Source organism: Loa loa (assembly GCF_000183805.2).
Source record: "Loa loa unplaced genomic scaffold supercont3.426, whole genome shotgun sequence".
Classification (NCBI taxonomy): Eukaryota; Metazoa; Nematoda; class Chromadorea; order Rhabditida; family Onchocercidae; genus Loa; species Loa loa.
The window spans coordinates 34,386-50,389 of record NW_018108606.1 but is presented as its reverse complement, the minus strand read 5'-3'; the positions used below and the strand labels follow the sequence as shown (position 1 = coordinate 50,389).

Genomic DNA, 16,004 nt, shown 5'->3' with positions numbered 1-16,004 from the left:
ACCTAATTTGTTTGCACACATCATTGCTTATTTATTTTGCATGTCGTTCACTTTATCTTTGCATGTTTTATTACAAGCTTTATTTTTAAATGCTTTTTACTCACTTTCCTTTTGCATGAATCATTAGCAAGTTTATTTTTGCACGCTTTTCATTCACTTTATTTGCAAACATTTTATTACCTACTTTTTCTACATGTCTTTTATTCACCTCGTTTCAACATGTTTTATTACTTACTGTAATTTGGGATGTTTCTTGCTTATTTTATTTGTACGTATTTTATTACGTTTTGCATGCCTCTTACTTGGTGTCGTTGTACATGTATTATTATCAATTTTATTTTTGCATGCTTTTTAGTCACTTTTTTCTGCATACTTTATTATTGACTTCATTTTTACATTCCTTTTGCTTACTTTATTTATGAAAAATATTATTTTTTATTTGTTTTATGTTATTTTTTATTTATTTTTGCTTTTTTACTGTTTATTTTTCTATTACTTTGTTTTTTCTTTTTAAATTTATTTATTGCAAAGCAAAATTTATTGCCTTGTTCTTACTTGCTTTGTTTGTACTCATCATTGCTTACTTTATTTTTGCGTGTCGTTTACTTACTTTATTCTTACATATTTTATTATAAACCTTATTTTTCATTGCTTTTTACTCATTTTCCTTCCACACATGTTGTTACCAACTTTATTTTTCTATACCTTTTACATACTTTATTTGCACACATCATTGCTTATTTTATTTTTGCATCTCGTTTACTTACTTTTTTTTACATATTTTATTACAAACTTTATTTTTGCATGCTTTTCATTTACTTTGCAAATATTTTATTACCTACTTTTTTTGCATGCTGTGTTACTTAACCTTTAGAATTTTCCTGCATCACAGATAAATGATCATCAAAAAGCAGCGAAGTGACCGACACACAGAACTTGGAAATATGAACATTTTCTCTTCAACCTAAAAACTTTCATGCATCCCTGTTTTGATAGGGATGCATGAAAGTTTTCAGGTTGAGAAGTTTGAGACGTCGATTGGCTAACAATTACTCATGAAACTACTTTGGCGCAAGCAAAAAAGAAAATCTCTCACAATCGCTTACAACAGCAACGGAAATGCGCACGCTTAAAGGTTCGTTAACATTCATGCTTTGAAAACTTTTGACTATAATTTAATCTCTTTCAAGTATCACTTGAGTTTGGTGAAATGTAGTTAATTAGCCAATTAGGGTAAAAGTAATATACATCGGAATTATTCAGAAGAGCTGATACAAAATTCTCACAAAATTACTCATGATAATGTGGATCTAGAGTAAATGATACGGAAGTTACACAGAAGGAAATGGGAAGATGGAAGGGATACCGCACTTATAGATTGAAAGAAGGTATTGATTGAAAAATTAGCCAAAAAACAAATTCTTTAGTCTTCAAAATCTAAATGTAGTATTCATAGAGATTATATCAAAGACTAGCTGAAGGTGGAAATTAGAATTGAAATTTTTGTCAGATCGTCATGAAATTAAGTGCTGACGATTTTTTATTTAAAAAAAAAAAAAAGACTCGGTGGAGAGATGAAAGGAAATGAGAGGAGCGCTGAACGTGAAAAATGTAAACGCAAAAATCCTGAAGCAAATTAATTAACAAATTTTGCAGAATTAGTTTTTGTATCGCTTTGCTTCCCTGATTTCTTTTCTCCTTCCTGTTTTCATTTTATCATTTGAATGAAACTTCCACTTTTAATCATTCTCTGGTGTAACTTATGGTTTGAACATTTCTTACCCTAACATAACTATATATTATCTCTACCTTTCTACCACCTACTTTAAAATGTGGAAAATTGATATCTATTAATTAATAATGTCATTCAAGACAAACCAAACTAATTCTGCGAAAGAAATGATTTCCAGAAGGAATGCGACGAATTGCAGGAAATGTTGGATGAAGAGCTCAAGAATGATCAGAAAAAAGAGATGATGATTCCAGCGAGAACAAATCATTAATTCAAAATGAATGAAAACATATATTTGTGAGTTTCTCTTGCAAACCATTCACGCATTTAAAGTTCTAAATCAGTAACATCATTGAAGGAAGTAGTTAAAATGGGATCCCTAACATCAAGCAATCTTCCGTGAATCAAAATGGGATCCCTAACATCAAGCAATCTTCCGTGAATCATCAAGTAACATTGAGTCCTCGCCATACAAAGATAATCTATTAATTTCAAAATTTCAGGGAGAAATTGAGTTGGAAGCGGATTATTTATTATTGGCATAGCCCACCTGTGTGAATTAGAAACATATATAAGTGTTGTGGTGTAATGGCCAGTCCAGTTATCCAAAAAATTAAAGAATTAAAGCTGATTCGATTCTGAATTTTCAGTAGTGAAGAAACTAACAGCTTCCATCACTTTGGCGTTTTCTGCTAATTAGATCTCAACAGAAAAGTAGGTTTTTTTCTTTTTTTTTGTTTTGTTTATATTTTAAAACTTTTACGTGTAGGTGTACGTTCGAATCTAGCATTCTCAAAATATTTTAGTCCATGGACTTCAATGTCCACAAATTCTTCATTTAATTAAATCTTTTATATATTGTACGTGTCTGCTGAGAACCTAAGTTAGAAGGCAGAATTTGAAAATCTTAATGTGATGTACCGAAATTGCTATATCAAAACATTATCGACTACCATTCCATTAGTTATTTTCTTCGTCTCCTTTTCCGTTTTCTTGTTCTGTGCTTAATCTATTTGAAATTTCAATGCTATCCAAAGATGAAATTCCTTCATTGCGACCGAAGAATACGAGCAGTAAAAACATCAACCCATTAGCAGTAATATATACAAGAATAAGTTATTATCATACGGCACATAAACAAATGTTCCTAGAAAAGATATGCATCATAAACTGAATTACCTGGGTGGAATCTTAATGCACAACAAAAATCGCTGGAAGAAATTCTCGGACCAAAAAAAAATTATCACACGAACAGTTTACCTTAAGAAAAATAATGTGTAGAGACATTTAAGTTATGTATGTTAACAAAAGTAGAGAAAAAAATTATTTAAATCGAAGTCTAAGTGGTCGAATAGCTTTCTGAATTATTTTTTGGAGAGTGTTCTTTTGTTTCATGCTGATTATCATCGTTTTGAACGTCTATTTTTACATCATCATCCAACGATAACTTCAGCATAACTTCCTGCAATAATCACCAATACTTCTATGGACAATAGGGCTTGAAACTATACAATTTGCGCAAAATTTTCATATCAAATTGAAACTGAACACCTCTTGTCGTGTGATGAAAAAAGTGAACAACAAGGAGGGGAAGAGTCAAGCAACATATGATTATTAACCGCAAAACCAGAAATATTACCTGTAATAATCTATATAGTCAATTCCGCATTAATTTCTACAATTTTTACATCTATTTCATTTATTATAGTTGGTCCAAGTATTCCTTAAAAAACCATACCTTCACCGAAAAAATCATTTTTAGCTTATTTCAATAAGTGTCTAATTAAGTATCGAAAAATATTAAACTGTTAGCTATTATACTCACCTCCTGTGAGACACCATTGCTATCAGGGACATTTGTTTCACAGACTTCCGTATTTTCATTAGTGACCGTTAAAACATTTCCAACATATTTATTTATGGAACGATTCGCTTCTTCCAGTAACTTTTCAATTACTATTGAATTGGGACAATCGTTACAGATCTCTTTAATCTGTACAGCACACCTTTTTTCCTACAAAATTCCTTATCATTTATTTTTTAAAAAAGAATATGTAAGAGAGTAAATGAACCAAAAACAGAAAAGATAAATTATGAGATGAAGAGGATGATTAAAAAAGAACAGAAATAACTGAAAAAGGAACTGCGAATATAGAATTAGAAAAAGAGAAAAGAAAATCCACAATTAAATTAGGACTGCAGACAGATTCTAACTTACGTATTGTTCTAGTGTACAAATGGTACGATAAAACGGTCGACAGCATATTTCGTATGGATATAAAGCCAACAAGCAGCCGTTAATGTATGGTATAAAATACTTCCCCAATAATTTAATTGCCTTTTCCATAATCTGAAAACTAATTATATGAAGAAAAATCAAAAGAAGAAAGTTTGCAAGTATTATGCGGTCAGTCACTTGGAGTAACCTGCTGTTTTTCAAGACTGAGACTGCTTTTCAAGGTTGACAATAGACTTCCATAGCATTTGCACTTAGAAAAAACGAAAACATTTTATTCCCAAAACAAACAAATCCATTTACATATAATTCCTCTCCTCTTTCACAGGTGAATTTCTTCCCTCAAAGAGAGCAGCGTTTGCAGAATTAGTAATTTTAAAAGAATTTTAAAAAATTAAAATTTACTGCTTTTTTAACCAATTTCTCCATATCACACAGCCAGCAAACAACAATGTTCATTGAAATCGTTAAATCCTTTAGAACTGTGTTGATCTGGAAACAAGCAAATAACTAAAAGGACCCTAAAAACATTTATAGAAATGTATATTTTATTAAAATTTCTAGAACCAAAAATAAATATGTCGCGATACATACCTGAGTAGGTGATAAACCACTTCGCAATTCATTTAAAGCATCAATTAAGGCATTCCCATAGATACATAAATCATCCCAATACGCAAGTACTGAAGGAGCTGACGGTTGCTTACCGTCCTGCGTACCAGATAAAAATAAAGTGTCCGGTATCTCTTCATCAATTTCTATAGTTCTACACTGTTTCAAGCTAAAATAATAAAGGTGTAATATCATTTTGAAATGCTACTATCAATCTACAATATCGTTACTAACGAGATATTATCAAAAACAAATAAACACCTCAAAAATAAAAAAATCTTTGAGCCATGCGTTCTAGTCGAATTACGAATTCTAAGCTTGCACCAAACTAACTTGTTCGCTGCATTCTGAACTTTTAGAGAGAATCTCTTGGTGACAAATTCATCGATGATTTCTACAATCAGTGGCCGAAAATCCAATCCCATTCGACCAAATGATAAAGCAAAACTCATTAATTTACTCGTCAGAGAGCCAATATCAATTTGTGCTTCATTATCGACATTCCTGAATATGTGACCATTTGAGTTATGAAATCACAGTGCCTCTGGAAGAATGACGACTTACTTTAGACGACTGAACATTACGTCAAGGTTATGAATTGCCCATTCACTGAGGATTATGGAGGAAGTTGTTGCTTGCCAGACATCCCATCGCTGATCTATCGATGACTACAACAATTAAAATTTAAGCTATCTCAAATTGTTGTTATCTAGAAGAAAAGCTACTATTATTTCCGAAAAACACAAAAGATCCTCACATCAATTTGCCGTCTGCTTACTTCATTTTCCGGAAAAACAGCCAGATAGAGGACCATAGTGTCATACATACAATCACGATAAACCTCAACCATCCGAAGGACGAAATCTGGCTGCGACTGAACATATAATTAGACAAGAATTATTAATATTTTGACGAATCAGCAAGGAAATATCAAACGGGAAAGTTTTCAACAAACAGTGAGATGAATCATCGGTGTCTTTCAGGAGGTGTATGAAATCAGCGAGACATTTGACTATAAGTTATTAAAACGGAAGTACTTGCAAACCTGAAGAAAAAAACCGGCTTACTCGAATATCCGAAAGTCGCTTTTCAAGATATACATCACGATACTGTAAAACCATAATACGCATTTGCGTCGAAGACAAATACGGGATTTTGCGGATATTATTCACAATTTGAATACTATTTGCTAAGTCAACAGGTCCGGCAAATTTGTTGAACAGCTCATCCAGTAACTGATATCGAGCATCGATTAGTTTATCAGCAACCCGCTGCAAATATTTGGCAAATTCGAAATTATCGTAACAACTTTCAATAATAAAACTAGCATAATAACTTAACAATAACAGTGCCCTTGAAACTTCTTATAGCTAGCTCCCTTCACTAAATAATTATCTCCTTTCGTGCAAAAACTTGAATTCGCAAAGCCTCTTAACTTTCATACACCAGCAAGATTTCTAAACTATAAATTTTAAGCTTTTAAGATATTTAATCATTGCTTCAACTTTCAGTAATATTTAATATAAAATATTTAAACTGAATAAAATCCAGGAAAAACATATATGGGAAAAATGAAAAAAGCAAAGAAAACCAAACTGGCTTTTTAAAATAAAGAGAAATGTAAACTGAAATGTAAAAAATTTCTTAGCGCTGTTGGCATTTCGGAGCTAGTTTCATTTAATTAGTAATTTCCATAGCAATTTCCAAGAACATTCTGACTAATCAAGTCGGTCATAAATTTTTAACAATGAGTAAATTTCAGAAGAACCTTAATTAGGGAATTTTTTGTGAGTCCATGTGTTTGCAACTCCACTCCATAATTGGTTAACAGAAAAGCCATATCGTAGTAGCCGGCTCGAATACATATATCCATACGCTGAAATCTAGATTTCTGATCAAATGTCTCCAAAATTGAAGCGAATTGAAAAACACAGTAAAATTGTAATTTCGAAATTAAATTGCACTTTTTTTTGGAAACTTTCAGTCCCATTTCGTTATAATTTTAAATCTTGATTTTTTGAATCATTTTCAAGGGTTAGTTTCCAATGATGCATTCCTAACAAATCCCGCGTAATTTTATGTTCTAAAATGAATGAATTTGTAAAAATTTACCGTTGGCAAGCTTAAAACGTCCCATAAATGTGAATCTTTCCTTTCAGCAAGTTCCAGATAATGAAGCTCATCTGCTATTTCATCATTTTTAGAATCAAACTGTTTCATGGATTCTCTTATCGATTCGATCCCCTTTTCAATATCTTCAGCCAAATCATTTGCTTTTCCAAACTTAAAAACTTTCGAATATTCTTTCACTCATCTTATTTGGTGTCTCTTTCTAACCTCAAAAAATAAAAAATCAAAAGCTCAATTGAAAAAAAAAGACCAGAAGGATAAAGTTTTACTGTCTATTTATTCATTCATTTGCCTTTCCTTTGCGACATGATTTCTTTTGTGATTCCTTTTAGTTTTATATTGTTGCTTGAATGTATTTGTTCCTCTGTCTTTCCGCCATACAAGAATACAGCATGAGGGAGATCGACTAAGCATCAAATGCAATTGAGGTGGATTTCATTTCCCGTAAACACTCAATTACTTAATTGTTACATACATGTCATATTTGAAAGCTAGGAAAGATCACATTTCCAAGGAAAATCCAGCAATTCCGGAGAGGAAAGAATTGACCAGTTCCCAGCAACACAAAGGCTTTCTAGCACAAAAACGAAAAATTTTTCGGCAAAAAAAGCTATGCGTTGGAAAAAACTGACCAATTGCCGGCAGCGTTCTGTAGTACTTCCGGCATCTGCATAAATCCGATAATTTCCATAAGCCAAATCGCTAATTTGCTGCTGAACGCGAAGTAACTGAGAAGAGGTATTTTGCTTTTCCTGCTCTAAAATTAGAGGAAAAAAATCTCAGTAAAAAGTAGTTTTAATAAGAAAAAAAGACCCATTACAATAGTTGGACTACGCTAAAATCCAATGCAGAAGTTCCAAGTTTTTGGTATGATACTGGCATAGCTAATATTTTGGGTCTTTCTGATGAATAAAATTGAAAAGATTACGAGTAACAAATGAGAACATGAGGACTCTACAGTATGCTTTACATAAAATTTATCTACATAAAGATAATATTTTCTTTACAAAAAATTACTTGAAAATGTCAGCAAATAAACTCACATTCAAACTAAAATTTCAAAATTATTCAACCTTAATAAAATTTAAAACAAACATACTAAGCTGTGCAGCAGTAAGTCCGCGTAATTCGTCGTCCAGAAAGTGTGACATTAGTCAAATTTACAATTGTCAAAGCTATCGCACATTCTGAAAAGTAAATTTAGTGGAAGAATGAGATAAAATTGAAACAAAATTAAGGTTGGACAAGATATGCAAAATAATGACATCACTGAAATCCAAAAGTTTCACAAAGCTCCTAATCATAACTTTGAGACATCAGGGTGATACAGAAACAGAAGAGAGCATGCAAAAATGAGTTGACAAGACAAAAAAAATAGTGCATAATGGAATTTTGCAATGGTAAAGAAATAGCATTAATTAGGAAGAGACAAGGGGGATTACCATAATTGGCGAAATTTGAAGCAATAAATGATGGAATAAGTTGAGCAGTGACATCAATATCGGATTATAAATGGAAAGGAAGGGAAGGGGTTGAGAAAGAAGACAAAAATTTGGGAGAGACAAAGATTGATAAGATTTATGAGATAGTGCAACAGGTTGAGAGATCCGGTAGCAGTAATTAAGAGAACATTTACGTTAGTATAGTATACGGCGCTATGTTGCTAATTAATTAATTTCAATTCTTAATTTGATTTCCGTCAGTTCAGTTTATCTCAGTAAGTGCTTATTTTTTAAAAGGGGAACCTTCATTAATGTCATTTATAATGAATTCATTTTAATTCGTTGAAAAAATTCAACCATCAATACATTTATGCATAATTTATGCAAACATCATTTGTACCATTTTTTCTTCGTTTTCTTTTTTCTGTACGAAGAAGAAAAAGGTTTGTTCATGATGATTTCGTTTCTGAAGAAATTTTATTTGAAATAAAATAACAGCAAAATTATGATTTACTGTTCCTTTCAGATATTTCATGCATATTATTTGATTTGTGTTTGGTACACGTTTTTTCATCATAATGAGTAAGAAGAGGAAAGAAATCTATGTGTCAGGATTACCGGAACCATGGAAAGCATATTATTCGGACAAAAGAAAACGGTCAGAGAGTTTTTTTTTCCTTTACAAAATGATCTAAGAGGATGGGTAAAAATATGAATAATATATAAGCGCTGTTGGTAAACGTAAGATGAATAAATGTAATCATTGGTGTCAACGTCACGCACGTCACAGTGTCAACATAGATTTGTTAGAGTCGCTTGAGATATTAATTTGTAAAATTTACTTGTTGTTTGGTTTCGATATTTCTTTTGTCGAATATTTCATAGTTAAATAATAAATTGTACTATCATAATGAAGCCGTTGTATCAATTGATGAGAAAAAAGGAAGAAAAAACGATTAAGGATACTCAAGACACAACGTTACTGTACTTAAGATTTCTCTGGTATGTGAGGAATAACGTAAATTCACGGAAGGGAAGATGTAAATGTACGTGTGGTATATTATAACTTTATAGTCATCGTTTATCTTCATAGTAAATTCTGTTGCTTGAAATCTTGAGAAATATTTGCTACAGTAAGATGGATGAGGAATAGTGAACAGAGAAGAATAGCCTGTCACCTTTAGATATATTTTAAGAAAACTTTTCGTAAATATACATAGAGTAAGACAAAGAAGTACATTTGGCCGGGAGTTAGTGAGTGCTTTCTTCAAAAATGTGAGTGTTAGCTGGTAACTAAGAGTAGGTGGAACAATAAAATTGTGGTTATGAGAATAAGAGAATAATGATGAGAATAAAATTGCAGTGTATTTTTTTTGCAAATTACGATATTTGGAATCTGTCAAGGTGTTCTATTGCAGTTAGCTTCTTTTAATTTTCAAAATTTCAAGCAACTTTTGTTTTTTACTGTATTTTAGGATATTTTATTTCAATTTGGAGACGAAACAAACAACATGGGAAATGCCGGCTGTGGAGAATCTTTTGAAAAAATCAGATTCATCTGCGGAAAAGGTAGATGTAGAACATCAACAAAGAATTCAAGGTGTTCCGGAGAAGTGAGGAATTCTATTTTACTAATTAATGGCACAATAAATCATGATTAATTTGATTCTTCCTATGATTACTTTACTGAAACCAAGTGTCGATAATGTCTTCTTGAAATGAAATATCTTAGATGTTTCTAATAATGGCAAAGATAACGTTACTTTATCAACCATAATTAAACCATCCCAGTGGAAGTTATTTTTCGGTACAAAAACAACTTCTGTTGAGTGAATAACTGGCAGCGAAGATTTTTCTGTCGAATTTTCAACGAAAAACTTTACTTGTGTGGAAAGTTAGAGATAAGGAAGGTGGTAAAGCAAAGTTGTAGTAGATTTAATCCTTTATATACAGCTTTTCGCAATTCATTTTCTTTGTAATTTAGAGGAGATCTGAGCTCTGGAAGAAGCCTGGCTCCAGAGGAAGTTGATGGAAAGGAACTATCAGATAAACCTGGTTGCTTGCATGACTTGGATGTACCGAATACAAGCGAACCAAGTGAAGAGCTGATGGAAATCGACGAAATTAACTTAGAAGGTTTTCTTTTATTTTTTGCCAATCATTGTGATAATAAAGACAGATAAACGTGTCAGATGTTGCGAATTACTGACTTGATGTTTATCATTTTGTTTCATTTTGTTTCATTTTGTTCGTATTCTCTGAAGTCACAACATTCGTTATCATAGCATTCCTTGTTACAGCTGATTGGCAAGTATTATTTATTGAATATGCCAAAGTTGATACCAGTTAATTAGAAATGTCTTTTAGATGTAGAAAATGTGAAGTCTTCGCCATTTTAGATATAAGCTGTCACGAAGAGCCGATGGAGATTGATTTTGTTGTCGAAGAATTGCAAGCTTTTCGTCGGGAACACTTTTTACATCCTAATCTGTTTGTCAAAGTTTGTGTTTCTTCACTTATTCTGGCACTGATGTATTCCATTTCAAGACTTTTTGATGAAATAAATTTGGGATGAATAGAAGGAAATGCGTTCTTCTGCAAGTTTGATATTTTTGAAGATGGAATATGAGTGACAAGTGGACGTTTGCGGCGTTTTGAAGGCCTATATTCAGTTTTGGTTCCTGCGTTATAATGACTTCTCATTTTTCAGAATAATGCACCGTTTTTTGATACTGTTAATAATACGGGAGCCTGTGAAACAAGCGAAAAAGCTGGAATGGTGCTTATAGTTTTTGACACAAGCTGCCTTCTCCAAGACACAGCGTTGTTACCAATGTGCACACAAAGTATGTGTTATTTTATGCCCCAAATAATATTTCTTTTAGCAAATAATGGTAGTTATTCCAAAGATTTTAAAATTATGCTTTATATATGTCGGGGATCTCATTTTTGGCTTATATTCATAAATTCGTAACTGTCCAAACCGCAGAAATAATTACCATTATTAAAAGGGCAAGCCTTCGCTTCATAATAGTAATTTTATAGGAATATATTGCTCACTTATTCCATATACAGTTCTCCAGGAATTAGATGGCTTAAAGAAAGCGGTAAGTTTCAGTTAACAACCATGAAATTCATTCATTATTAATTCAGTTGTTCAGTTAAATTGCATTTTCGTTTATTTCACTTATTTTCAATTTTCTGTTTTCTTTTACCTACTTTTATGATCTATCACAGTTTTTATGATCTTTCCATATTAATGTGTATATCTTATTCTCTACATTTATATTATTTCCCGCACTTACATCAAAAAATGTCATTTAGAAATCTGACGAATTGCGATCTAAAGCCGTGAAAACAATTGCTTATCTACATGATTACATTAAACGCGGATGTAACTGTCTGTTCATAGAAAGCACTTTTGAGGTTTGTTGCTATTGAAATCGCAATCTATGTGGTGATTTTTCCTAACTATAAATTACATGAAGTTTGACTGCCATTCTTCCTTGAATCTTTTTAAGGCCTCAAATGGTTTGGAGGAATTTGGATGCCAAAACAATGATGATATAATTTTGAAGTGTGCCTATGTAACCACCAGGAAATGTAAGTTAACTTCATTTGTTTCATGTTTCACACACACACCACCTTTTTTGCTTTTCATTATTTTTGTTGTGCACCTTTTGTAGCTGTTTGGCTTATGTCGTCCTAATGATATTTCTGTTGTTTTTTGGAGGTTCCCTATCGCAAAAATATTTTTTCCAGACGAGAATGAACCGGTTCGTGTGGTATTTGCCACAAATGACAAAAATCTTGCAGTGAAAGCAGCGGCACACAATATTGCAACAGCTGATAGAAACGTACGATTCTTGTTATATTACTCTATTTTTTTTCAAATTTAGCAACTTTTAGTAATTATTAATGGTTAGATTAAACGAAATAATTTGATGAGTAGTATTCTCTGAATGCGTTATGTCAAAGATGCAGCTGTGTCGCATTCAGGAGGAAAAACATGCTGTGCAGGTAGACATAGGTTGTGCTTCTTCCTTACTTTTTGTTTATTTTTTTTTCTTTTTACTTGTATTTTGTACTTTTTTATTTGTGTTTTACTTACATTATGCTTTTGATTTATATTTCATTTGTATTTCATCTATTCATATTTTTTTTTATTTTTTCTTTATATTTTCTCTTACTTTTCATTTATGTTTTATAAATAAATTCATTTTGCAATGAATTCAGTTGCAATGAATTCATTAACCGAAAATTATACAAGACTATGTAGTCTATATTTTCATTACATTAGTTTTAGTCTTTGTTGAATTTCCTTCTGTAAATTATTTAATTATACGTGATTAACAGTTTGTTCTTTTGGTTTTGGTTTTTTGATTTCGGTCTATTTAGTCAAAGAAGTCTAAATTAAACATAAATGGACTCATATATTGCAATTAATTTAGTTAAAAGAGAAATTGAATTTGACCTACTTAAAACTTTTTTGTCCATAGTTATTTAATTTTTCATCGTTTTCTTTCAGGATTTGTTGCATTTATTAGCAACTGGTCCACCGAAAGGTAAAGGTCAGCAGCTCGTAATGAGAAATGCTCCACAGAAAATCTCACCGTCGGACTTCTCGTTCACTCTAGTTGATAAGCCATCATCATCGGCTGTTGAAACTATGCTAGTTACTGCATCTAAGAAAGTTATGGAATGTTCACCTGTACCATCTGAATGCCATTCTTCCTCGCCGTCATTTACATTTATTTCTCAAAAAAGGGAAATCTCTTCGTATGATGGTTCAGTTTCATCAACGCTGACCGCTGGCAAAAACCAATCGCGGAATTTCATTCGTAGTAAAAAAGGAAGCTGTGGAACGTCAGGTTCAGTCGCACATCATGAGGTTCATCAGTGGCGGTCAATTCCCTATTCAGTTCGAAAAGCAGGGAAAGAGGTGAGACAGTTCGATTGAAATTGGACGACAATATTCTTGAGCTCCTAATCTAGTTTCCAGCTTGCGAATACTTATAGAGAAATTTACATTTACATTCGTAACAAATTTATAAGTTATCAATTTTAATGGCGGAAATTTTGAGGGTAGTGGAAATGGTGGTAGATTATCTAAGAAGAGAAAATTATGTGAATTAAATGGACATTCCATGGATGATTTTTTGGATATATTTGCCGAGCTTGTTCAGCATCTTCAGTGCAGGTCGGCTATCATAATTTTATTGAATTAAAGTTGGATTAAGTAACCTCAATTTATAGGTTTTCAGTTTCCGAACTTTTCATTCTTCTTATAATCGTTAGTGCAAATTGTATTAAATTGTAGGAGAGACAAGAAATCTATTGAGGACACGAGGAGAATTAACAAAGTTATTGATTCGTAAGTTCTTTTTTTACTTTCAGATCATTTAAAAATCAAACCTTGTCGGACGCGAAGTGTATTTGCTGTTTTCATTTAGGTTCATCGCAAATGAGTCATCCTCGCTGAGTGTTTTAGTCGATATGGTGTCGAAATTTTACGATTTTTATGCAGATCGTGATGTTTTTATATCGGCGGCAAGTTATTATATAACTTTTTACATACATATATATTGATTGTTTAGAATTACTCGTCTTGTGAATTCGAAATAAGCAAGTAAGATAAGGTGAGTGTTGTTTAATTAAAATTGATGGTGCGAACTATCTGCAATTTAACCGACGACTAAATAACTGAATCACCTAATAATGTTAACAGTTTTCTCTACTTTCCAGAAGGTCGGTCTTCTACTGTTCTTATATATATTTATTGGAAAAATGCATTTCATTAGGTTCGCTGAGACTAAGTGGATGGATATTATCATAAATAAGTGAATCAAAATTAATTGAGCTGAGCATGAACGCAGAATTAAATTTGTGTGCAATGCCAAACTTTAATTGTTTATAAATATATAGATAAAAAGGTGACTCAAAAATCAATTCAATTGAACATATTGAACATAAGCATAAAAATATATGGACATAAGCATAGAAATATAAAGGTTTATGGATGTGTAGATATGAAGAGGGCCTAAGCCTAAGTAGGTATAAAAGTAACTGAGTATTATTGTTTCTAGACCCATTTCGATAAAAAGCAGCTAACAAGTGAATACGAAAAGGCAGCCAGCACAGTTAAAGAGAAGTTGCGCACATTGCAAAAACAACTAGTCATTCATTCCATATCGCTTAATAATTAATTTCCTGTTATTCCATCTATTGTATTCTTTTTTTTTTTCGCCTTTCTTTTCATTTATTATTATTTAATTTAGAAGCGAAAAAAACTAAATTATTGAAATTCCTTTAAATGTATGTATTCCTATAGTTCGTTGTGATTGTAAACTTTTTCTTTTTTATTCAACTTATAATTTTAAAATATATGCTGTCAGAAAGTTTTATTGTTAGCAAGATAAGCAAAGAACATATTTATTTTTGAAAAGAAGTGAGAACAAAGTACGAATTAATAATCTAAGAACATGATAACACTTTGATGTGAGTATTGTATCAAATCACTAATGATTGATTCTCTTGCACTAAGGTTTCACATTTGCAATAATGCTGTTTTTCTAGGTTTCTTTTGTATTGTATATGTTTTTTCTAATTCCTCCCTATTTCTCCAATTTTATCTTGGAATTTGTTAATTTTACTTTCAATTGTTTATCATTACCGTTATGGAAGTGTGCATGAAAAGGAAGAAAACAAGTAAGAAGAAGAGTCAACATACTATACCATTTACATTAGCATATTTGTACCAAAAAAAATATATATATATATATTTATTTATTTATGCCTTTCCTCATTGTTTTGCTATAATTTTTTGCTTTTGTTGTTTTACTATAATTGCTAATTGATTGTTTTTCAAATTTTATGCTGGTGAAACTTGAAGTTAAAAAAATCGAATTTAGTTCTAAAAGTCATTATTTGTTATCGTTGATAACGAATGATTATGCCCTTTCAGCCTTATAGCATTCAGTGAGAAGAGATCAGAAAGCATATGAAATTTTGCCAACTACTCATTTTAGGCATCGGCATATTGAAAAGTGACAAACATTCTGGAGACAAAATATATGTTTATTTTGGTTTGTTTTTGTTCTACTACACATCTTTATGCGTCCAAATTATTTCCTCATTCTAATTCTCCTCATTAATTAATAAATTTCTTTGAATCATAGGCAAGTATCCAATTTTCATAAATAATTAGTAAACTTCTCCTCTTATGATATTATTCTAGATTTTACAAAACTTTAAAATTTCGTAAATTTCTGTAACGTTTCATTTTAAATTGTGCTCATCAAATTCATTTTCCCATAATCATCTTAGATTCAAATTTCAAATGGAATTCTTTATCTAATAGCCTAGTAGAAGTCTTCTAACTTTTCTTATTAATTAATAAACTTACAGATATGGAGTCGAGTGAAAAATCATTATCATAACCTTTCGTCTTCTAATCCTCTCATACATATCGTTGACTCATTCAGTATAGACATAGTGATAATAAATATGTGATATTTTTTTTTACTCAAGGAATTTGTCAATTAATTTAGAGAAAATAGTCATACTGAACTTGAAAGTTAAATCTGAAAAGATTATAAGAAGTTGATTGAACCATATATGAAGATTGAAACTTAGCTTAATATATATTAAACTAGGATTTAGTTTTCTTTTTTTTTTCTTTTTTCTAATCAGTGTAAATTGATCGAGGATTGCATACGTATGTACATGCGAATACTTTTTATTACATAATTTAATCTATTGCTATTGCTCAATTTTGACATATTATTTAATCAATAAAACAGCTTTGCTTTTAGTATGCAAAATATTCCAATGTTTTTATATTATCATTTCA

At 31.3% G+C, this 16,004-nt stretch overlaps 2 protein-coding genes across 2 annotated transcripts; one reads left to right on the top strand and one right to left on the bottom strand.

Moving 5' to 3' along the window:
• Positions 1-2,858: 2,858 nt before the first annotated feature.
• LOAG_07009 (hypothetical protein) lies at positions 2,859-7,903 on the bottom strand. The gene is made up of 13 exons (XM_020447316.1): positions 7,810-7,903; positions 7,343-7,467; positions 6,693-6,863; positions 6,349-6,456; positions 5,648-5,851; positions 5,338-5,454; positions 5,145-5,248; positions 4,914-5,084; positions 4,563-4,749; positions 4,374-4,460; positions 3,951-4,082; positions 3,558-3,746; positions 2,859-3,194 (listed from the first exon to the last, which is right to left on the bottom strand). The coding sequence occupies exons 1-13, from the start codon at positions 7,859-7,861 to the stop codon at positions 3,072-3,074; spliced, it is 1,770 nt and encodes a 589-aa protein (XP_020302441.1). The 5' UTR covers positions 7,862-7,903; the 3' UTR covers positions 2,859-3,071.
• Positions 7,904-9,621: 1,718 nt separating this feature from the next.
• On the top strand, positions 9,622-14,358 carry LOAG_07008 (WW domain-containing protein; the record flags this gene model as incomplete). Its single annotated transcript, XM_020447315.1, has 13 exons — positions 9,622-9,765; positions 10,137-10,288; positions 10,552-10,652; positions 10,863-10,998; positions 11,198-11,259; positions 11,477-11,578; positions 11,674-11,755; positions 11,915-12,009; positions 12,681-13,094; positions 13,237-13,352; positions 13,473-13,526; positions 13,606-13,702; positions 14,239-14,358. The coding sequence occupies exons 1-13, from the start codon at positions 9,671-9,673 to the stop codon at positions 14,356-14,358; spliced, it is 1,626 nt and encodes a 541-aa protein (XP_020302440.1). The 5' UTR covers positions 9,622-9,670.
• Between the last annotated feature and the right edge of the window lie 1,646 nt (positions 14,359-16,004).